The sequence below is a fragment of the Saccopteryx bilineata genome, chromosome X (genome assembly GCF_036850765.1).
Source record: "Saccopteryx bilineata isolate mSacBil1 chromosome X, mSacBil1_pri_phased_curated, whole genome shotgun sequence".
In the NCBI taxonomy this organism is placed as follows: domain Eukaryota; kingdom Metazoa; phylum Chordata; class Mammalia; order Chiroptera; family Emballonuridae; genus Saccopteryx; species Saccopteryx bilineata.
This window is the reverse complement of record NC_089502.1, coordinates 119,466,027-119,490,472: the sequence shown is the minus strand read 5'-3', so window position 1 is coordinate 119,490,472 and position 24,446 is coordinate 119,466,027. Positions and strand designations below refer to the sequence as shown.

The following is a 24,446-nucleotide window of genomic DNA, read 5'->3' as shown; positions in this document are numbered from 1 at the left end:
AGATGCATGGGAAAATATTATTAGCAAGAAGAATCAAAGTAACTCACATAACTGATAATAGGAAAAGAATGATATCATTCTGAGACAACAAAAGAAGGTACAGTAAATTGAGGATAAAAACTATTTTATAATTTAAAAATTAAAAGAAAAAATGACATTTTCTATTTTTCTAACATTAAAGAGGGTTAGCCTATTGGTTTGTCCCCTGTGTGCAAATACCACACTGGTGACTTTTTCCCACTCAAAATGTGGTCACTCTTGTCCAATTATTCAATTAAAATTACTATGAGCCCAAGTTCCATAGTCCACTACGCAGGTCAAAAATGAAGTCACCTTGAACACAGATGTTTGGCACAACAGTGCGCTTGCAGTGGAGTTGTATATAAAGACACCAGTTTCATCACAGAGCATTCAACCTAGGAAGGTCACGATTCGAGATATCCAAAATCCTTTCTTCCACTGTAAGGTTAAAAAGTTCCTAATTCAAAACATGAGAAAATAAAATCCTAGGGGCTACATCCATTATTAACACTCTGAGAATTAGATTAAAACTCCACTTTTCAAAATAGTAAAGCACTTATTGGTTGATCATAGCCAATGAAATCTTGTTCAACAGTGATGCTCTTCAGAAACATGATGAAGTTCTGTAACTCCTGAACAATTTCAAAAGCAATTTTTAGGTGTAAAATTAGCCAACTATATAAAACAACAAACAGGGCTGACATCACGGGTGTGCAACTTGAGTCTCCATGCTCAGAACGGCCCTGCTCGGTTTAGTGCTCTCCTGTCGCTCTTGAAATTCTTAACTTTTGAAGGAGCCATCTGCATTTTCTTCCTGCAGTGAGCACCGGAAGTTAAGGAGCTGACCCTGACTACAATAACCTGGGGGAAACGGCCAATAGCTACAAGATTGAAATAAGAATTCAAAGCAAATTGGGTAAGTTAAAGAAATAAATTTTTAAAAACATGAAATTCAAATTAGAGGCGCCAGGACACGGTAACATCCTGCTGGAGGAAAAGGGAATACCAATGAATGACTTGCAACTGTGAGTATAATTGGAGAATAAGACTCTAAAGACCAGTTTCTTAGTTGTTGCTAAATATAATCAAATACATCCTGGAGTTACTAACTGAAGAAAATGGAAATAAAACTCCCTTCTCTTTTGATTTTCCATGTGTTTATTTGTGTGTGGATGTGAAAAAAAGTGATTATTTTGCAAAAAAAAAAAAACACCCCAAAACTGTTGGAGAGATTCGCTTAACTGTTTCCATTGCAAACCGTTTTACAGACGACTATTGAATCTCCAATATTGTTCGCAGACTTCTGCTTATTTTAAAGTGATCTATACAGTAGAAGAGCTCCCGTTCCCAATGCTTTCCTCTCTCACTTCCTCAAAGGCGCCAGTTCTCTCCTCTCTCAGTCCGCTTTCCATGCCAGCCATCCTATACAACTAAAAATGGCATGGATTTCATGAGTCCATTTTCTCAGCTTTGCTACTCTTAAAACATCTTTGTATTCTTTCAACTTCCTCTTTTCAACCTCCAGCCTTCCGTTTTTGCTCATATCTCTTCTTCTGTGAAATCTTGTTCTCACATAGTAAGTATGGATCTCCATTGGATCTTCCCTCAGATTACAAATGTGCTTAATTTTTTGCTGTCCTGAAAGTCAATGAAACATCTTCTCTATCCTATTACTCATTACTGGCCCTTCTCTTTTCATCACCAAACTTTTCTGAATTTTCATTTTCAAAGGCATGCTAACTCTTTATTCCAGCTTTATTGATGTGTAATTGATATAACATGTAGCATAAGCGGAGGGTGCACAACTGTGGATCTGATACATTTGCAAATTGCAAAATGGTCACTGCCATAGCTTTCGCTGTCCCCTCCATCCAGTCACATAGTTACCATTTCCTGTCATCCAACTTCTTGAAGAATCATTTACATTTACTACTTCGGCTCTGCAGCTGCTCACTTCTTTTGTTTCCTGAAGTGAATCTCACAGTTGCCCCTCCAACAACTGAACAAGACATGGATCAGCAATGAATGGCTACAGGAATGAGTGGGCACTGAGCCAACGCATCCAGCTGGTGGAGACTACGCTTTCAAGTACTCGGTTCTGCTTTTCATAGAGAAACAACTTAGCAAGAGGAGAGGTAAAAATTATTTTAAGAAATTTATATGCCAAGAGGAAAGTTAAATATGAGAACTTAGCTGATTCTGAGATCACTAACTCTAGCAATTTATAGAAAATTCAGCAGCTCATATTTTACTCTTTCAATACAGCTAACTGTATTTATAGACCTCTCATTAAAATTAGACATATCAAAAATCTGGGTCTATAGGAGTAATCGATCAGTAATTTAATATATAGATCTATACTCATTGGTCAAATATTTTTGCTAAAAATTACATTTATAAGGTATAACAGAAAAGACAGATTAAGCGTCCCCAAACTACGGCCCGCGGGCCACATGCAGCCCCCTGAGGCCATTTATCCGGCCCCCCACCGCACTTCCTGAAGGGCCACCTCTTTCATTGGTGGTCAGTGAGAGGAGCACTGTATGTGGCGGCCCTCCAACGGTCTGAGGGACAGTGAACTGGCCCTCTGTGTAAAAAGTTTGGGGACCCCTGCTCTAGAGTGTAGGTTTAATATTACCTCTTAATGATAATAACCTATTTACAGACAGAGGCCAAGATATTTGATATATATTTTTTTGTCTTAAGGACACACTAGTATAAAAGGTCTAAAAGTGAAATGAGTTTGACCAAATTTAAGAGAGCCTTGTTCACAAGGAAAAATACAAGGAGCTTAGATACCTGCCAGACCATATTTAGATCTGCTGAGACTAGCAGATCTGCTGGACAGAGGCTGTTGAAGAAAGAGAAGAGCCCAAAGATTACTTTCACGTTTCTGGCCTGAAAAATTTAAAGAATGAGTAGGCGTGAACAAGGACGGAGAACACTGTGGTGGGTAGATTTGACAGGAGCTTGAACCTGACTAAGTTAAGTCTGCATTGTCTATTAGCTATCCTAATAGAGCTATATCACAGAAGGGTGAATACACAGGTCTAGAGTTTTGGTCAGAGATCTATACTATAGATAATATTTTGAGAAGCATTGGCATGTACAGGATACTTAAAGCAATGACACTGCATAAAATATCAAAAGGAGTGGGTGGAAAAAGAAAAAAGAGATTATTCAAGCTTAAAACATTTTTTATATACAACTAGACCCAGTTTGCTGAAATTTTTATATATATGCTCTGTCCATCTGGGATTGCTGGCAATTAAGCAACTTTTAGTGCCTGAGGTGCAGGCTCCACAAAGTCATCCTCAGTGCCCAGGGCCAACATGCTTTAATCAATCTAGCCATGGCTACAGGAGGAGAAGAGAGAGATAGAGAGAAGGAATGGGAGAGGGGTGGAGAAGCAGATGGCCGCTTCTCCTGTGTGCCCTGACCAGGAATCAAACCTGGGACTTCCACATGCGAGGTCAATGCTCTACTGCTGAGACAACCAGCCAGGGCCTCCTTATATGTTTATGAGGGAAACAGTCATGGGACTTTCCCTCTTGGATAATTTTTGTTAAATTTTAGTAAAAAGTCTTACATTTCTCAGCCTGTCTTAATCAGCATGAAATGCTATAACAAAATACCAAATGGTAGGTGGCTGATACAGCACATTTATTTCTCACAGTTCTGGAGGCTGGAAAGTCCAAGATCAATGTACCTACAGCCAGTGCCTGGTTGGCCAATGAACTCCTTCCTGGTCTATCCCCAAAGGCTGAGAGAATCATTTCTCTCATATCCGCTCTCATCTGGGCATCACAGACCTGACTTGAAATTTCTCTATTTTTTTTTTTTTTTACAGAGACAGAGAGAGAGTCAGAGAGAGGAATAAATAGGGACAAACAGGAACAGAGAGAGATGAGAATCATCAATCATTAGTTTTTCATTGCGACACCTTAGTTCAGGGGTCGGGAACCTTTTTGGTTGAGAGAGCCATGAATGCCACATATTTTAAATGTAATTCCATGAGAGCCATACAACGACCCATGTACGTTACGCATTATCCAATAAAAATTTGGTGTTGTCCCAGAGGACAGCTGTGATTGGCTCCAGCCACACGCAACCATGAACATGAGCGGTAGGAAATGAATGGATTGTAATATATGAGAATGTTTTATATTTGTAACATTATTATCTTTTTTATTAAAGATTTGTCTGCAAGCAAGATGCAGCCATCAAAAGAGCCACATCTGGCTCACGAGCCATAGGTTCCCAACCCCTGCCTTAGTTGTTCATTGATTGCTTTCTCATATGTGCCTTGATTGGGGGCTACAGCAGACCGAGTAACCCCTTGTTCAAGCCAGCAACCTTGGGTCCAAGCTGGTGAGCTTTTTGCTCAAACCAGATGAGCCCACTCTCAAGCTGGCGACCTCGGGGTCTCTAACCTGGGTCCTCTGCATCCCAGTCTGACACTCTATCCACTGCTCCACCGCCTGGTCAGGTGGAATTTCTTTCTTTTAGAAAGTGTCTGTTGGGGTAAAATTTCAGTTTCTATTTCTGTGAAAATATTTAATCTTCCCACTGTTCTTAGTAATTTTGCTATATTTTAAATTCTAAGCTGATGGTAATTTTTTTCTCAACATGTTAGAAATATTTCCACTTTTTTTCTGATTTGTTTATGGTAATTAAGAAAAGTAATGTCTGTCTGTTTCATTCATTCATAGGTTGTCTCACCTCTCCAGTTCTAATTTATCTTTGTCTTTGAAATTCTGCAGTTTTCCTGTCTAAGAGTAGATTCCTATTCATTTATTCTGCATGTTATATATTGTGCTTCCTGGCTAAATAGACTCTCTCATTGTCCTTCATGTCCTCGTCCTTATCCATTTTCTTTATTCTCTTCTTCATGACCTCACATTAAACATGTTAGACGCTCATAATCCACACTGATATCTTTTACCTTCCTACTCATATTGTCCACCTCCTTAGTTTTGGGTACCATATTCTGTATTTCATATTTAAAATTTCTCTTATCTCACTTTTCTTCAACTTTTCAATATTTATTACATGTATCCATTCTCTTTAACGAGTTTTAGAATGGTAATTTTAGTAGTTTTAGTCTGATGTATTTCAAATCTCTCTCACCAACTTTTAGTGTTTTCTTCTTTATTCAATGTTCAATATCATTTATTTAATAATTTACCTACTTGTTTTACTTATTCAACTAGCAATTTGAATGTCCAAAATTGTAGACAAGTTGGTCTAAATCACAAAGTATTGTACAAGATGACTTTGCTTCATGATGGCTTGCTGCCTGTGCTTGTGTATTTTCTTTTCTTTTTCTTTTTTGACAGAGACAGAGAGAGAGAGTCAGTGGGAGGAACAGATAGAAACAGACAAACAGGAAGGGAGAGAGATAAGACGTATCAATTCTTCATTGCGGAACCATAGTTGTCCATTGATTGCTTTCTCATATGTGCCTGGACCGAGGGGGCTACAGCAGAGTAAGTGAGCCCTTGCTCAAGCCAGTACATTTGGGCTCAAGCTAGTGACTATAGGGTCATGTCTATGATCCCACGCTCAAGCCAGTGACCAAGTGCACAAGCTAGTGAACCCATGCTCAAGCCGGCAACCTCTGTGTTTTGAACCCGGGTCCTCTGCATCCCAGTCCGGTGCTCTATCCACTGCGCCACTGCCTGGTCAGGCTGTGTGTGTGTGTGTGTGTGTGTGTGTGTGTGTGTGTGTGTGTTCAATATGAGTTTAAACTTTACTAAATTTTGTCTGTGAGAATACTAGGGGAATTTTTCTTTCTAATGGAGTTGGATTAATTCTGACTATTGCTACAGTGCAACCAGCCTGGAGCTACTTTAATTTATTATCTTGTCTTAGGGGTTCCTTGACCGTTATTGGAAATATACACACAAATCAAGATCCTTCCAAGAATAAGCCTAATGGTTACAAATTTTCAGGGGAGAAGATTATTATAATTATTTTCACTATTAAATTTTTATTGAGAGCAGGAAGAGGGATAGACATATTTTTACACTGGTAATCTCTGCAATATATAGAATATTCACAATGCAGAAAGGTAACATTTCAGTTCTGCTCCCCAACGTGGCTTGAGCCTGAGGCTCAGATTTCACTTTAATCAACTGGCTTAATTTGCCCCAAATCTGGGTTGCTAATATTAGCTTTGGACGCCAAGGCAATGGTCACTGGTCAGAGTTGCATTACATCTATGGCTTTGGTTTCATCCATTTATTTTTCCTGATCCAGGCTTTTAAAGGTTTACTCATTCTTCCTTGCAACAAAGCAAACATTTAAAAGAACATCTTTTTGAAATTTCCCAGCATCCTGGTGTTCTGCAGAGCGCATTTTTGAATATTCAGTCTGCCTAACCCTCAGAATGGAAGTCAGACTGATTTCAACATCTATGACACGAGCTAATCAAATCTACCTCATAAAACTAATGTGAGGATTAAGTTTTATACTGTTTATGATTTCCTAGCAAAAGAACTGACATAAAAATGTATTCAATAGACAGTAGCTATTACTATTAATATTATAGATTGATATTTTCTAAGACATAAACATAGTCACAGAATCATAAATATATTATATATTTTGTTAGACAAATGGCTTTCCAACAGAATCTTGACCTCCTGACTAATATACCATCACTTCTGTTTGTGATACAGTTTTCCTTCAATCAGTATTTGCCTGTTCTACTCTATCTATGCCAAGGCAGACATGACACTGGGCAAACAATTCAAAGTCATAATTGCCTGGAACAATTAATAGGTCCCTCAAGCTGTCTATCATCAAAGTTCAAATGAAGCAGAATTAAGCAATGTATGTTTTGCCTCTTCTCTTTTACTCTATCTACTATTTAATGTCACATGAAAGAGCTGACAGACGACCACGAAAAAGACAGAAATGAAGGCATTAATAATACACAAGAAAGATGAAATGATCACTAATCAGGAGAACCGGCTAAGGCTTTGGACTTCAGAATGTGTGATTTTAATATTTAAGATGCTACAATGTTTTCTTTTAATTAGCCATCCCTCATACTTTTAAGCTCATGCTGTAAGCTGTCCTTAGAAACTAGGACACTGGTTAATTGAATAGTCACTTCTTATCAGGCAGCTTTTGTTTTTTGTTGTTGCTGCTGTTGTTTTATTATTAAGTGAGAGGCAAGAAGGCAGAGACAGACTCTCGCAATGTGCCCTGCCCAGGATCCACCTGGCAAGCCCACTATAGGGCAATATTCTGCCCATCTGGAGCTACTGCTCCGTTGCTTGGCAACTAAGCCATTTTAGCTACTGAGGCAAGGCCATGGAGCCATCCTGAGCACCGGGGCCAACACTTTGAGCCATGGCTGGGGGTTTGGAAGAGAGAGAGAAAGGAGGAAGAAAGGAAGAAAGAGAGAGAGAGAGAGAGAGAGAGAGAGAGAAAGGGTGGAAGAAGCAGATGGTCACTTCTCCTGTGTGCCATGACCAGGAATAGAACCTGAGACTCCCACAGGTCAGGCTGAAGCTCTACCACTGAGACAACCAGCCAGGGTCAACTTTTGTTTTTAATATAAGGAAAGGAGCACTGAGATAGGAGGTAGTGTGGTCACATGGTTATGTTCCCAAATTCAAGCACAATAAAACATAGGTCTAAATGTTCAAGAGCCTCTTACTGGCTTTGTGGCTTTTGGTACCTTTTTTACATCTATAACATGGGCACAGAAAAAATCCTTAATAGCATAGGCTATCACAAGAACAAAGGAGAAAATACATGTCAGATACTCAGAGCAGTGCCTGAGCCTTGCTAACCATGATACTGTTATATTGCTATTAGTATACATTTTACTGTGCCACTGATACATCTCCTTTAGTTTTCTTACTTTGTAATAAGTTATAAAAGTGAGATACCGTTTCTGATTTGCTAACCATCTTTCATATCATTCCTGTGAGTAGAAAATATAGTGTCATATGATTATGAAGAGTGAAAGATGTCTTGTCAAGGAATGGAACTGATTTATGACTTATCTGAATGCAAACACACACTCTGAAATTAGGAAGGGTATCCAGTCTATCTCTTTTAAATATTCATAGGCAACAAGAACTCTGGCTGTTTGATTGATTTAGCAGGCAATTGGATGTTACCCTTGCTCTGCATAATTGCATCCATAAGAAACATTAGGTAGGCAATAAAAACCCACAAACCTCTGACATGGGCACTTAATTGAGAGGAAAATGGGCTAAGGCTCATCTTCAAGGGAAAGGGCACTTTATTTATTAATGGACAAACTGTTATTCTTTAGCCAACAAAGAAAATCATGACTTAAAACCAACTGAGGACATTTGACTACAATAATCTAATGTACAACATGATTTTTTTAAATAAATCAATTGAAAACCTGTTACTGTAATTATTTTATTTCCCCAGCCTCTTAGATAATTAATCCAAAGGCTACATCTACATTGCATCTAAACACCAGTCTTCAACTAAATTATCAATGGGAACATCAAAACGATTGATTTCACTAACAAATTATTAGGTGTGTCTCTATTACCTGAGGAGTTTGAAATTGACTGAAACACTGAGATTCTGCCCAGAGAAATAGGAAAACCTTTCTCCCATCGTTTTAACTCAACATCCTATCTTTCAAATCACATCAGCTTATTAAAGACAAGCACAACCGAATTTTGGGAAGGCTATTTTCTCGAACATGACACTGTTTTCATCAAAGCTCTGAAGCACCAAATGTGCTTTATTTTCATTGCCAAATTATTCTCAGGTGGTTAGATGTTGTATCTAAGCCTAGCCAGGACCTAGATTAGTTTCTAGTTTATTCATTTCAAGTTTATTTATTGTTACTGTAGCATTCTGTTTAATTGACTATTGAAGTAAACATGGAGAATTTCCATTTTAAGACTAAGAGGATGATAAAAGAAGTACTTCTGTCAGCCTTCTGTGCTTTATTTAAATAATGGAGATGGATACATTTGGTTGAGTTTCGTACTGGAATATATGTATGTGTTTGTCTCTGTGCTCTTGGTGACTGTGTACTTTGCAGACAGGTACTACAGCATACAGCCTAACAAAAATAAAATCGCTGATCATTTATTGAATATGCACTGTGTTCCTAGCACTGGCTTACTTTCTATGTAGTATCTTTTATTTTGCTCAGGAGAACTCTATAAAACAGGATCAGCTATCACAGATATGGAAATGGGAGCTTGAAAATATTATCCAAGATCACCAAAACCAATGAGGTGTAGGGGGATGTGCCAGTCATCAATTCATAGCCTTTCAACGTTGATCTTTCTCTGCCAGCTGATATGACACTTAGCTCTGTCTGTAGAGGGTGCTGGAGTGACACTAATGGAGGTCAAGTTTTCTCTCCTCGGTGGGTTTTTATGTCTTTCTTGCTCCTGCGGCTCTAGTTTGGCCGGTGGGATGCCCAGTGGAGCTCACCTTGTCTGTCCCCCATTCGCTACCCATACATTTCAGCAGCACCCTCTGCAAGTGTCTCCTGACAGGCTCTGTGGGGGCCCCAGTGGCGAGTTCAGCATAAGTGGCAAATCTATGGGCAACTGCCTGGACCCCAAGATCGTTCCCCCACGTGCAGCAGTGGCTGCTGCAGACAGCTTGCCAATGAGTCCACCGGGCACTGCATCCTGCTTCCTAGCTAACGCAACACCACCCCCATGGCTTACTTCCCTGTGGATTCTGTCAGCAGCTGTCTCCAAGACTGCCTGCACACAATCTTCAGCTCCTGACTACACAGGAGCTGTGGGCTCTGTTGGGTCAACCTCGCAAAATTTTTCGCCATCTCCTGAGCTACAAAGACACTCTTTCCAAACAGGTTTGAATCCCAGCTTTGGGTAGATCTCCCGGCTTTCCAACTCAGTTCCTTCCTTGGGTACTATCCCTCAGCCCTAAGGTATCCTTTTTATATATATATATAAAGTTTTAATAGGGTGACATTGATTAATTAGGGTACATATGTTCAGAGAAAACATCTCCAGGTTATTTTGACATTTCATTATGTTGCATACCCATCACCCAAAGTCAAATTGTCTTGTCACCTTCCATCTGGTTTTCTTTGTGCCCCTCCCCTCCCCTAGCCCCTCCCTCTCCTCCCCGCCCCCTCAGTAACCACCACACTCTTGTCCATGTCCATGACTCTCATTTTTGTGTCCCACCTATGTATGGAATAATATAGTTCTTAGTTTTTTCTGATTTACTTATTTCATTCAGTATAATGTTATCAAGGTCCATCCATGTTGTAAATGATCCGATGTCATCACTTCTTATGGCTGAGTAGTATTCCATAGTGTATATGTGCCACATCTTCTTTATCCAGTCATCTATTGAAGGGCTTCTTGGTTGTTTCCATGTCTTGGCCACCATGAACAATGCTGCAATGAACATGGGGCTGCAGGTGTCTTTATGTACCAATGTTTTTGAGTTTTGGGGGTATATACCCAGTACAGGGATTGCTGGGTCATATGGTAGCTCTATTCTTTAATTTTTTGAGGAAGCACCATACTTTCTTCCATAATCGTTGTACTACTTTACATCCCCACCAACACTGGATGAGGGTTCCTTTTTCTCCACAGCCTCTCCAGCACTTGTTACTACCTGTCTTGTTGATAACAGCTAATCTAACAGGTGTGAGGTGGTATCTCATTGTGGTTTTGATTTGCATTTCTCTAATAGCTAATGAAGAACAACTGAGTTTGGATATAACAAGAGTAGGTGTTTAATCAAGATTTGTTATTGAATTGAATTACTACGTGTTTAGGGGAAATGCCAAGTTCCACACCAAAGACCTCTGAAATGTAAATACAGTAGCAGTGTTTGTGGTACTAAAGTTTTGCAAGGGCAGTATATGAATGAGGCTGAAGCCATGATCAGATTAGAGAGCAATCTATTCCGAAGAACAGAATAGAGAAATTCTGAACACAGCTAAAGATTAAAATTGAGGCCTGACCAGGTGATGGCGCAGTGGATAGAGTGTCAGACTGGGATGCAGAGGGCCCACATTCAAAACCACAAGTCGCTGGCTTGAGCGCAGGCTCATCTGATTTGAGCAAAGCTCACCAGCTTGAGTCCAAGGTCGCTGTCCTGAGCAAGGGGTTACTAGCTCAGCTGGAACCCCCAGTCAAGGCACATATGAGAAAGCAATCAGTGAACAGCTAAAGTGCCTCAACAAAGAGTTGATGCTTTTCATCTCATTACCTTCCTGTCTGTCCCTATCTGTCCCTTTCTCTGTCTCTGTCACCAAAAAAAAAAAAAAAAAAGATTAAAATAGCTTCTTCACCAAGGATGGTTTTACAAAATGTCTTGATTTTTTTTCTGCTTAAACTACAATTTCTATCCTGACACTAACATTCAAGTATCAATAAAAGCATTCTCCAATTCCATATGAAAATACAAATGTAAATGATCTGCGAATTAGCTGTCACCTAGGAATATCTACTTCCACTGACACCCAGTAATAGTGCGGAAGGACACAATCTAGGGGCCTGTTTGGAATGCTTTGTCCCACCGGCAGTTCCTCACTGATCCGGGCACGGTGACTATGCAGCAAGCCAGTGGCAGGGTGAAGGACTGTGTGCAGTGTCGCTGCTGGCACCTGCACACTGGCCTGCCCCGCCATCACCTACTTCTCTTCCAGACTGGACAAAAAGGCCCACTCGGGACTTTTCCTTCATTGAAACATGATCAAGCCTGACCTGTGTTGGTGCAGTGGACAGGGCCTTGACCTGTGAATGTTGAGGTTGCCAGTTGGAAACCCTGGGCTTGCCTGGTCAAGGCACATATGGGAGTTGATGCTTCCTGCTCCTCCCTCTTCTCTCTCTCTGTCTCTTCTCTCTTTCTCCTCTCTAAAATGAATAAATAAAATCTTTTAAAAGTCATGATCAAACTTCTCCCTCACTTAATTTGCAAAGGGTTTCCCGCAGGCCTCTGGCTACCATCCCCCTTAGGACCTCCCTTTCCCTTCCCAGCCAACTCTCCACACGGTTCCTGCAGGCTTTCCCCCTTCCTCCTGCCTAATGTCTTCTGTGACACACAGTCACCAGAGTCCCCCCAGCCCCAGGGAAAAGCTATCACACTATTCTGGCCAATATCATAAGTGATGTCCTTTTTGTCTAACTCCATCTTATTTTTAAAATGTTCATTTTCAATTCCAGGTCACATTTCATACTATTCTCTCCTCCTTTCAGGTGTACACCATAGTAGATACTCACACACTTTGCGAAGTGCTCCCTCCAATGTATCCAGTACCAACCCAGCTCCATACAGTTATTACCGTATTATTAACTATGTTCCCTACGCTGTAATTTTTACCTCCGTGACTATCCGCAACTTCCGATGCGTACTTAGTCCCCCCAACTCTCCCCCAGGGGACTCTAATTCCGTCTTCGTCACACCCAGCCTCGCTATTATAGTTGACATTATTTCTTGCCTGCTACCTCCGAAGCGCCCTAGTATTAAATGGAGTCTCCTCTTCCTCCTGGCCATGTACTATCATCTACTTTGTTGGTACTGTATGCTCTGCCTAAAACTTGATTTGGGGTATGACCCCTAAATTCTGGCTACAGTTGTTTTTCTTTTCTCCTACTTGGGGTGACCACATGATTCTACAGCTGTGACTGGCATTAGCCAGGTAACTCCCTTAGATGTATAACTGGTCTGAACCACTCTCCGTCACTCCAGAGCTGGAGACCTCTCTCTTACTGGATTACTGACTAGCTGCAGCTGGGGGCGCCATGCGTGCTGTCGCAGACCCAGCGGGTACCCCCCCCACTTAGCCCATTAAGCTCAGAACCTGTGATTCCACCTAAGCTCTGGTGGCCCACTGCTGCACAGACAACTAGATTCCCACCTTAAGCATCCACATTTCTCCATTTTCTAGCTCTCAGCAGCCCAGAATGGGCTGGGATTTTATGCGCCCAAGGGCGATCCTCTATCCAAAAGCAAGAACAACTGATGGAGAAATGCTCCAGCCCCCAGTAGCTCATGGCACAATTCTACGCGCGCTCTGTAACAGTGGTTTTCAATCTTGTTACAATTGGGGACCGGTGGAAATAGGAGATTGTTTTCTGCCTCAGGTACTGCTGACGCAGAAAACACCCTGAGCATAAGCGAATTCCACTATGATCACTGGGTGTATAATCTTCATACAACATCAGGGCAGTTAACTCTTTCATGGACCAGTGCAAATTTTCGGGCATACCAGTCGGCAGACCTGCGGTTGAAAAACACTGCATAACAATGGTGTTCTGCATGATTATTTTAAAGCTCCCAGTGCAACTGAGCCCAGTAGAAACACTAATAAAAAGCCCTTTCCTTTGGCAACCTTCCAACCTTTCATTCCCACTCGCCTCAGCCCCTCACTTGTCTTCATTGCTATCATCTCAAACTCACTGCCAACACTTAACTCCTTGATTTGAGGCTCGCTTTTGGTTGCTGTCAAACTTAACAAGGCACTTCAGACTCGGTGGAGGTAAAATAAGATACCTGATCTTCTGCCTCTGTACTCAGTTTCTATCTTGTTTCTCAACTTTGTTTGTAAAAACTCAGATATCCAACACCTCTAACTCAGAAACCTCAATGCCTGCGGATCCTTCACTTTCTCTCTACCTCCCGCCAATGGCCTTGCCCTCACCTACGGAAAGAGCACTCCTTCCTCGGTTTCTCCGCCTGCAGTCTCCCTATCTCCCGGTCCCCACCCCCCCCCCTCTCCCCCGCCCGCAACTCAGAGCTCATGGAATCTGATCACAACACCCTCTTCTCCTTCCCCTTACACCTGACACCCGCTGGCGGTTCCCGAGTGCATGTCGCAGACCAGACTGTTTGTGAAGCACAGATCCCACAGACATCTTGCTCCTATTTGCTCAGACGCCACCCCTCCATTTGAACTTAATGCTTTAGCAAACCCAAATGGTTTTCAGCATATGTAGCCCCCTTGCACTTCCAAAACATCACTTTTCACATAGCAGCGTCCACCTGCCTGGAACGCCCTCTTACATGTCCCTGTTTCTCTGTCTCCTACTCTCACTTTATACTGTTCACAACTAATTCACAAGGAATCTCCTCTAGGAAAGCCATCCCAAACGCCTTTCCGTGCTGACCCCACACCACAGTGTGCACTTTGCCCATGTTCTCTGATGCTCTGCGGTACGTTCTAACACAACTCTTTGCATCTTATAAGAATGCTGCTTTCATGCCCTAAACACATTAATAATCAAGAAGTTTTTGCTTAAGGCCCTGGCCGGTTGGTTCAGTGGTAGAGCACTGGCCCAGCGTGTGGAAATACCAGGTTCAATTCCCAGGCAGGGCACATAGGAGAAGCACCCATCTCCTTCTCCACCCCTGTCTCTCTCTCTCTTGCTCTCTTCACATCCTAGAGGTATGGCTCAACAGGCTTGACCAAGTTGGCCTCAGGCGCTAAAGATGGCTCCATGGCCTCACCTCAGGCACTAGAATGGCTCCCGTTGCAAAGGAGCAACCACCCCACATGGGCAGAGCATCTCCCTGTAGTGGGCATGCCGGGTGGATCCTGGTCGGGTGCATGAAGGAGTCTGTCTCTGCCTCCCAAAATCTCACTTCAGAAAAATATAGAAAAGAAAAAGAAGCTTTTGCTTAGTTCATCCATGTCTATAAGTAATGAAGCATAGGACCTTTATCTTCCTTATTATCAAACCTTAGACCAGGGCTCCCCAAACTGCGGCCCGCAGGTCGCATGCGGCCCCCTGAGGCCATTTATCCAGCCCCTGCCGCACTTCCGGAAGGGGCACCTCTTTCATTGGTGGTGAGAGGAGCATAGTTCCCATTGAAATACTGGTCAGTTTGTTAATTTAAATTTCCTTGTTCTTTATTTTAAATATTGTATTTGTTCTCGTTTTGTTTTTTTTTAATTTAAAATAAGATACGTGCAGAGTGCATAGGGATTTGTTCATAGTTTTTTTTTGTTTTTGTTTTTGTTTTGTATTTTTCTGAAGTTGGAAACGGGGAGGCAGTCGGACAGACTCCCACATGTGCCCAACCAGGATCCACCGGGCTCGCCCACCAGGGGGTGATGCTCTGCCCCTCTGGGGCATCGCTCTGTTGCATCCAGAGCCATCCTAGCACCTGAGGCAGAGGCCACAGAGCCATCCCCAGTGCTCGGGCCATCTTTGCTCCAATGGAGCCTTGGCTGCAGGAGGGGAAGAGAGACAGAGAGGAAGGAGAGGGGGAGGGGTGGAGAAGCAGACGGGCGCTTCCCCTGTGTGCCCTGGCCGGGAATCAAACCCGGGACTCCTACACACCAGGCCGACGCTCTACCACTGAGCCAACCAACTAGTGCTTCATAGTATTTTTTTATAGTTCGGCCCTCCAATGGTCTGAGGGACAATGAATTGGCCCCCTGTGTAAAAAGTTTGGGGACCCCTACTTTAGACAGTGTCTCCCGTGTTGCAGATGTACTTAGTAAATGGATATGAAATTAAACTTCATTATGACCTTTTTTCTTCTTAACAAATAATCCACTGTTGGTACAACAGAGTGTAGGTGAAACATTGTTTGATTGAGAGAAATATTATTTTCCTTTCAGTTTGATATGAAAAATTCATACCAGATGTGCCATTTTTAAATATAAAAATTCCTCTGTTACATAAACAAAAACCCCTTTGTATTTTGGGGGAAGAATAAACAGTACCCAATACCTTGGGTACTAGTAGAATCACATGTATTAGCAGCAGATTACATGTGACTGTAACAACAGTCTGTGTGTGCACAGAGAAAGAGACAGAAAGAGACAGAGAAGGATACAGAGAATACCTACACATATTGCTTAGTTGGGTATAAAAGAACTTTGTGATCACAGAAGATCTGACTTTGAACCCTAGATTATTTACTCATTTGTGGACTTGAGCTTGTTACTATATTTGTTATGTCTCAGTTTCCTACAAACTGGTACTTTAAAACATTTTCTTAAGGCCAAATTACACGTAAATATGTCAAATAACACGTAAATATTTCAGCCATTTCTAGCATGTTTTTAAAACGTGGAAGCCAAGTGAATATTTAAACCTTCTTCATTTTATCTGAGAAGCCTCAAGTATTTACAAGATGGTTATGCAAATCAGTTTAAAGAGATTTTTCACTCGTATCATCATACCTCTTCATGTAGTTCTCTCCAACGAGAATTAAATGTCTCGAGTTCCTCATTGATCAGTTCATCCATGACTCCGCCATCTGTTAGGGTCTGTGCCAATATGCGAATCTGATTTGGGTTATCCTCTGAATGTTGCATCAAATTTTCAAGTGACTGAAACACATTTGAAATAATTACTGTTTTTCTTCTTTTTCTAAATATAATGAATTACCACAAAATGCTCAGCGTCTTTTGATTCACATAAAATTAAGTTATAAGTAAATTAAAGCAATACGCAATTGGGATCGTGAAAGATCATTGCTATTTCAAAAAATACAGGGTGAGGCAAAACTAGGCTTATAGTTATTTGTACGAAAAATAATAAAATAATTAATAAAAAAATACAAGAGTAAACTCTGTGTTTCGAGTACTCAAAACTGTAAACTTACTTTTGCCCCATTCTGTATTATGTCGCTGTACATAAATCTTCATGGGCTTATGGCAATATTATGGAGTGAAGCACTAAAAGATTATTCATTGTCACCTTCTCTGATGCCCTCTACTCTAAAACCTGGCGAGAGAAAATCCTCCATTGCTTTTAGAGCTACTGATAGCCATGTGGCATGACTTTGACAGTATATGTGGGTAGGTGCTCAAGAGGTTCACTTGCCAAATTAAAAAGAAAAGACACGGTCTTTTTAGAAGGAATACCATTTCCCTTCACACATTCTTATGCATCAGGCTTAGAGGTAAAGCAGTCATCTTTGGACGGGGCAGCAATAAAAAAGAGAATGAAGTCCTTCAATCTGATAATTTCAAAGGATAACTAACTGCATTTCACATCCTTTGCTTTGGCCACCATCCTCTTACTAATGCCATCTAAGCTTGCTTCATCTTTTTTGGGGGGGGGGGGATGGGAATGCTCTGCAGTGCTGATTAACAAGAAATGTTCAGTAAATGAGCATCTCTAAATAGGACAGAGCCCAAATTACAGTCCATGTAGGACCTCTCCCACTGTTCTCTGACACCTCTTCAGGTTTTCCAATTCTCCTGTGAAAATAAAGAAGTTGGATACAATTATGTCTAGGTTGCTTTTTTTTTCCTTTGTATCTTTTTTTAGTGAGAGGAGGGAGGCAGAGAAACAGACTTCCACCTGTGCCCCAACTGGGATCACCCGACAAGCCCACTAGAGGGTGATGCTCTGCCCTTCTGGGGCTGTTGCTTTACTGCTCAGGTATGAAGCCGTTTTTTCAGCACCTGAGGCAGAGACCACAGAGCAATGCTCAGTGCCTGAGGCCAACTTGCTCAAACTAATCTAGCCATGGCTGCAGGAGGAGGAGTTGGGAGGGGGAGGAGGAGGAGGAGGAGGAGGAGGAGGAGGAGGAGGAGGAGGAGGAGGAGGGAGAGAGCGAGAGAGCGAGAGAGAGCGAGAGAGCGAGAGAGCGAGAGAGAGAGAGAGAGAGAGAGAGAGAGATGGGAGAGGTGGAGAAGCACACAGTCGCTTCTCCTGTGTGCCCTGACCTGACCAGAAATCAAACCCAGGTTATCCACATGCTAAGCTGATGCTCTACCACTGAGCCAAACAGCCAGGGCTGAAGTCTAGGTTTCTGATATGACATTCTTTGATCTCAGTTCTATTCTTTTTTTTTTTTTTTTTTCTTTTTTTGTTTTTTTTTTTTTTTCATTTTTCTGAAGCTGGAAACAGGGAGAGTCAGACAGACTCCCGCATGCGCCCCACCGGGATCCACCCGGCACGCCCACCAGGGGCGGTGCTCTGCCCCCCAGGGGGCGATGCTCTGCCCATCCTGGGCGTCACCATATTGCGACCAGAGCCACTCTAGCGCCTGAGGCAGAGGCCACAGAGCCATGCCCAGCGCCCGGCCCGTCTTTGCTCCAATGGAGCCTTGGCTGCGGGAGGGGAAGAGAGAGACAGTGAGGAAAGCGCGGCGGAGGGGTGGAGAAGCAAATGGGTGCTTCTCCTATGTGCCCTGGCCGGGAATCGAACCCGGGTCCTCCGCACGCTAGGCCGACGCTCTACCGCTTAGCCAACCGGCCAGGGCCTCAGTTCTATTCTGTCTGAAGAAACATTTTGCCTTTTCTTCACATCTTGCTTAATTTATGCACCTTATTTTAGAATATTTACACGAGGGATGGACCATATATGCAATTCATATGCTAAAACTACAAATTCATTTTTTTTTACTTATTTACTTTTTTAGATTTTATTTATTCATTTTTATTAGAGAGAGAGGGGAGAGAGAGAGAGGGAGAGATAGAGAGAGAACAGGGGGAGGAGCAGGAAGCATCAACTCCCATATGTGCCTTGACCAGGCAAGCCCAGGGTTTCAAACCGGCGACCTCAGCATTTCCAGGTCGACGCTTTATCCACTGCGCCACCACAGGTCAGGCTACAAATTCATTTTTTATCAAGGAGTAAGCAAAAGTATAATTGAATTCACACAACATAATGACTAATTAAATATTAGAAGTTCATATAAATCAAAGTTTACACATGCAAACTCCTTTAATTGTACTCCTTAAAGATCTTCAAAATGAAACTTGAAATATTAGAATGTACTAAAATCTATGAACATGTTAAGGACATATTTCTAATATCCAAACATTCCCATTCAATATCTCAAAACATTTCATAAGTATAAATTTCTATTTTTCAATAATTTTTAAAAGTCCCAATTCAATAAATATAGCTTTTAAATTGAAAATAATATTTTACATTATTATCCTCTTTATCTTTTTTCCAAAGAAGCAAAATTATGCACTCAAACTGTCCTTGCAGGTCTGTAGTTGATTTAAGCAGGTAAAGTGTCAACATAGAACTTACAGCCCTGGCCATCTGGCTTAGGGGTAGAGCATCAGTCAGGTGTACAGATGTCCCAGGTTTGATTCCTGGTCAGGGCACACAGGAAAAGCACCCATCTTCTTCTCTAGTCCTCCCCTTCTCAATGCCCCCCGGAGCAGATGGCCCCAGGCACTCAGGATGGCTCCATTGCCTCAAACTCAGGCGCTAAGAAGAGCTTAGTTGCTGAATAATGAAGCATTGCCCCAGGTGGGCAGAGCATCACTCCCTAGTGAGCTAGCCAGGTAGATCCTGATCACGGTGCATGCAGGAATCTGTCTCTCTGCCTCCCCTTCATTCACTGAATAAAAATAAATAAATAAACTAAAAAAATAGAACTTAGTGATATTGCAGGAGGCAAATGTCCTCTACAAGAGATTATTTCAATTCATTTAAAAATCTTGAGACTGGAAGGTTCTGAGAGAAACAAAGGACTTCATCCAAAGCACCAGTATGGGAGGAGGCAACACCACTAGACTCTCTGGGCTGTTTTCTTTGTGTTTATTTTGGATTTGGTACCTGGCATCTTTCAATACCGAATACAAATTGTCATGTTTAGATCAATTCACAACTTACATCTAGCACCTTGGAGATTTCCTCGGTTCCACCAGGAATATTTTCAGTGGTTTTAAGTTCCAATTCTACTTCATTCAGCCATTTGTTTGCCTTCTCCAAGTAGGACAGTAACTCATGCCAACATGCCCAAACTGCCTAAGAAAGAAACAAATATCCCCGATGAAATATTTTAACAGAAAAGTGATTGTGAATCTTTGGCATTTCCATTTTTAAAACTTCTAAAAATATAACATTTATTTTACATCTTTCACCTTTCTTTTACAGTAGATAATTGAAAATGCAACTAGTCATGTTGATCACCTACTATGTCCATAATAGCAACTCATTAAGGAAATATTTTATTGCATGAATAAGTTCAAAATTCAGTGATTTAATTTTTTTAAAGAAAGAATAATTCATCAACATTACAGTCTGGGAAATATAAAAAGAATAGCATACCTAAAAATGCATATATAAACCTAACATCCCAACACACCAACTATTATAACTTTTCTGTGTGACTTCCTTTAAACTCTATCATCCATAAATTTAATAGCTAAAATGTGGATTTAACTACAGTGCTGTCTTTCACTAAACATTACATCATGTGATTTTCTATAATACTAAGAAAACATTTTTCAAGGTTTCATTTAAGTGGTTATATTTTTCTTTCTTTAAAAAATTATGTAATAATTAAACTATTTTTATTTATGTTTGCTCATAAATTTGTGGTAAACATCATCATGAGTATGGACTTTTTTATATTTCATATTATGTTATTTGTGGTATGTTGTCATAAATATGACTACTGTCTATATAAATGATGTGACAATTTTAAAATGCTTGTGATATATATTGGAAAAACTGATAAACATACAAAAAAACTCACACATAAAAAAGAAAAACTTTAAGATTGCTACCAGAATATATGGAAGAGTCTTTTTCTGACCTTGAGATGGGGCAGGAAAGCTTGAAGTAGTATTTCAAAGAAAAATAATAAGTCCATGTACAATAAACATAAAGATACAGTACATCCAAACAAAGTAATCAGGAGAATGTAAGTCAGGATTATAATGAGATACTTATACCATGAAGACTGATGTAAATGAGAATTTTGACAATTTTAAGTGTGAGAGAAGACGTACATTAGCACAACATTGTATTTACTGTTAGTGTGTGTGTGTGCTGAAATTACCATTCTGGGAGGTAACGTGTCATTCTCAGTAAGGTGAATATTTACATACCCAAGAGTCTAACAACTCCAATTTTCAGTGCATAACCTCAGAGAAACAGTGTTGCGTGGACAGCAAAGATAGTCACAAGAATGTTCATTTTAGCACTTTCATAATAACCAAATTTTTTAAAAAGAAAGAAGATAACATTAATATCCTCTGGCAGGAGAATGGATATATATATATATATATATATATATATATATATATATCACATTTAAACAGAGAATATAAAGGTAAAAATTAATAAATTCATCAAGCAGAACAGTATGGATGAATCTCAGAGACAAAAGAATTGGTGGCAAAAAAACAAGCCTTAGGAATTATAAGTATAGGTTACCATTTTTTGTAATGCTCAAAATAAGCAAAATTGAGCAATACATTGTATAGGCATTCATATGCATGTGATAAAATATTTTTAAGCAAGGGAATGACAAAGACAAATTTCTGGATTATCTGCTGGTATAAAAGCAGGAAGGCAGGAAGATGCACTAAAGGGTAAGAAAAAAAAATAGTCATTTTTTCCCATTAGTTCTGAGACAATAAAAATGGGGAAACCCTATACAATACCATAGCACAATTACTACCACCTGCTACACCATGTGCCCCAACTTCTACCAAAAATGAAGGCTGGGGAAAAAGTTTGATTTGAGGGGAAACTAAAATTCTACCATATTCCCATATTTTTACCTTTGCTCCTAGCCCTTGTAAATGATAGAAGATATTCTGTCTCCAACTGATGAAAAGTGTTAGTCTAACCTGCCTTGCTAGCCTACCAATACTTGCTTGGTATTTGACATACAGTTTATCTCAAAAAGCGAAATGAAATACTTTGCTTTAAAAGATGATAGAAATCTTAAATCTGGGTCATTTCCAGCTCCTGCTGGACACAGGCTGTCTTCCTTCTGGGCAAAGATCCCAACGGAAAAATATAAATACTCCTTAAATACCCGAGGGGACGTTAGAGCTTTGGAGAGAAGGGGACGCAATTGGTAATGTGTCTTATTCACTTCGGTGCAGACTGACAGAAAGAACTACCGTGCTGATTTAACCATCAGGATGGATGGCCTCTTGTGTCCTCAATGCCAATGAAGGACACAGCTGAGGGGCTGCCTGCTCTGGCTTTACAGGTCACCTTGGCAAAATAAAACACAGTCCAGCAGCCCGGGTTGGAGCTAAAAGCCACTTAGAATAACAGTTAAGTTTAACAATTTGGAACTTAAAATTACTTTGAAATCACGGAACTGAAATTAACTTTGAAGAGAGTACAAACAAAAAAAAAAGAAAAGAAAATGTCCTTCCAAATGGAAACTGGAGCGACTGTGCCAACACCTCACACACTGACATGCTTAATAAAATGTAAAGGAAGACATTTGAAATTCATAGCTTATCAATGAAACAAATATGAAAAATCCTCAGGTGGCAGAAACAAAAAGGGGAGTTAGAGTAGGAGAAAGATATAATAATAATAATAATAATAATAATGATGATAAAAATTAGAATGATAGCTGCTCACATTTACTGAGCACTAGGCTAAGTACTTTGAACAGAACTCTGCACTGACTTTTCTCAACACCCTATGAAATAGGTAGTATTTTATGTTAATTTAAAGATAGGCTTAATATAAGTTAAGCAACTGGCCCAAAGTCACAACTCATAGGGTCTAAGTGAAGAATTCAAACCTAAATACTCCTAACCAGAGTCCATGCCCTTAATCACTATATTTCACGTAGGACCATAAGGTGACACATATGAATAAAACTCAAGAAAAGGGACTGACTTCCAAAGTCTTGCACTTCCCATTGAGCCTGGTGCAGAGCCACTGGTAGTTGGTGGTTAGAGTGTCCAGTTCCTTTTTTAAGGCCTCTTGTGCAGCAGGTGGAGCTTGAGCTATGACACTATTCACGGACTCGGTAAGGAGCTTCACTTTGGCCTCTTTTTGCTGGGCCTCTTCTTTAGCTCTCTGAAAAATGAAGAATGTGCTGTTAATTGACTTCCCAAATGCATTCCTATGTATCACATACTTCCTTCCCACAACATCTCTGTTAGAACTGGATTAATAAAAAGAAATTCAATACTGACCCCAATCACTTCCATAAATTTAGGTTTAGTTAAAATGGAGAACTTGAAAGAAAAAAATATAATCATGATGTAACAGATCTTTCACCAGAATAGTTTGAAAACTAATCTGTATGTGGGAATATATTTGTGGATCTCTCTAGTTCTCTATTTCTACCTTTATCTACATGAAACAAACAATAGACAAATATTTCCATACCAAGTTCAAAATATGTCATAGCCTAGAAGTGAAATAACTTATAAATTACTCAAATGGATGAATAATATGAAAATCAGTACAAATATTCTTTATTTTTCAATAAATTAATATTTTAAACATATTTTTTTTAAAGAAAGGAGGCCATGGTTGGTTGGCTTAGTGGTAGAGTGTTGGCCCACCATGTAGACATCCCGGGTTGGATCCTCAGTCAGGGCACATGGGAGAAGCTCTCATCTTCTTTTCCACCCCTCCCCCTCCCCCTCTCACTTCTCTCACTGTCTTTCTTCCCCTCCTGCAGCCATAGCTCAATTGGAGCAACTTGGCCCTGGGTGGTGAGGGTGACTCCATGGCCTCCGACTCAGGCAGTAAGAAGAGCTCAGTTGCTGAGCAACCTAGCAATGTCCCAGATGGGCAGATCATCACCCCCTAGCGGGTTTGCCAGGTGGATCCCTGTCAGGGTTCATATGGGAGTCTATCTCTCTGCCTCCCCTCCTTTCACTGAATATAACGGAAGGAAAGAAGGGAGGGAGGGAGGGAGGGAGGGAGGAAGGGAGGGAGGGAGGAAGGAAGGAAGGAAGGAAGGAAGGAAGGAAGGAAGGAAGGAAGGAAAAGAAAAAAGGAAAGAAAGGAAAAAAAGGAAGGAAGGGAAAAAAAGGAAGGAAGGGGAAAGGAGAGAGAGAAATATTCATCTGTTCTTGTATGTGCCCTGGCCAGGGACTGAACCAGCAACTTTTGTGTATTGGGACAATGCTCTAATTATCCAAGCTATCCTGCCAGGGAACAAATATTATTTAAATCAAAAGACAATTGATATAGTAAAGTCTTGATCCTACATTTGGGACCATATTTTGATAAAATAAAGTCTGTTCAGTAACTGAAAACACAAAAGAGGAAGATAAGGGGCACAGCAGCCCCTGACAGGAAAGGGCTGGCTTGTAACTCACAAATCTGCCTTCCTCATCTCGCTCTGAAGATCATCTATTCCACAGAATCTTGACATCGGACAAGGCTACTCTGTTAGCATTAGAGATCATGACAAGAACCCCACTGCATCATCATGTTAGAATACAGACAAGAATATAAGAATTGTCCAAAACACAAAATACCAAACACTCCCCTTACCCTGGTTAATATGAGTTACCTCTGCATCTTTATCAGTTACACCTTCAGCCTTACTCTAGTTTGCCTTCCTTCTAGGAAAATGTTATGAAGATACCCAATCATAGACTTACTCCCACTCACTGACAACAAGCAATCCAAAGCCCTGAAACCCTCCCTCAGATCATCTCACACAAACTCAAATCCTACAACCGGCTCTTCCTAATAGGCTCTTCCTCACACAACCCCATGTTGTGCACAGCTTCCCAGTGCCAT

General features: G+C 40.8%; 1 protein-coding gene across 4 annotated transcripts in view; it reads right to left on the bottom strand.

The window, feature by feature from the left end:
- Positions 1 to 24,446, bottom strand: part of DMD (dystrophin) — a 2,360,554-nt gene that overhangs the window by 1,468,390 nt on the left and 867,718 nt on the right. For all 4 annotated transcript variants that reach the window (XM_066250305.1, XM_066250306.1, XM_066250308.1 and 1 more), the window contains exons 27-29: positions 22,575 to 22,757; positions 19,584 to 19,718; positions 16,175 to 16,324 (exon numbers count right to left, since the gene is read on the bottom strand). In XM_066250305.1, the coding sequence (XP_066106402.1) occupies positions 16,175 to 16,324; positions 19,584 to 19,718; positions 22,575 to 22,757 (468 nt within the window). The remainder of the gene's footprint in view (positions 1 to 16,174; positions 16,325 to 19,583; positions 19,719 to 22,574; positions 22,758 to 24,446) is intronic.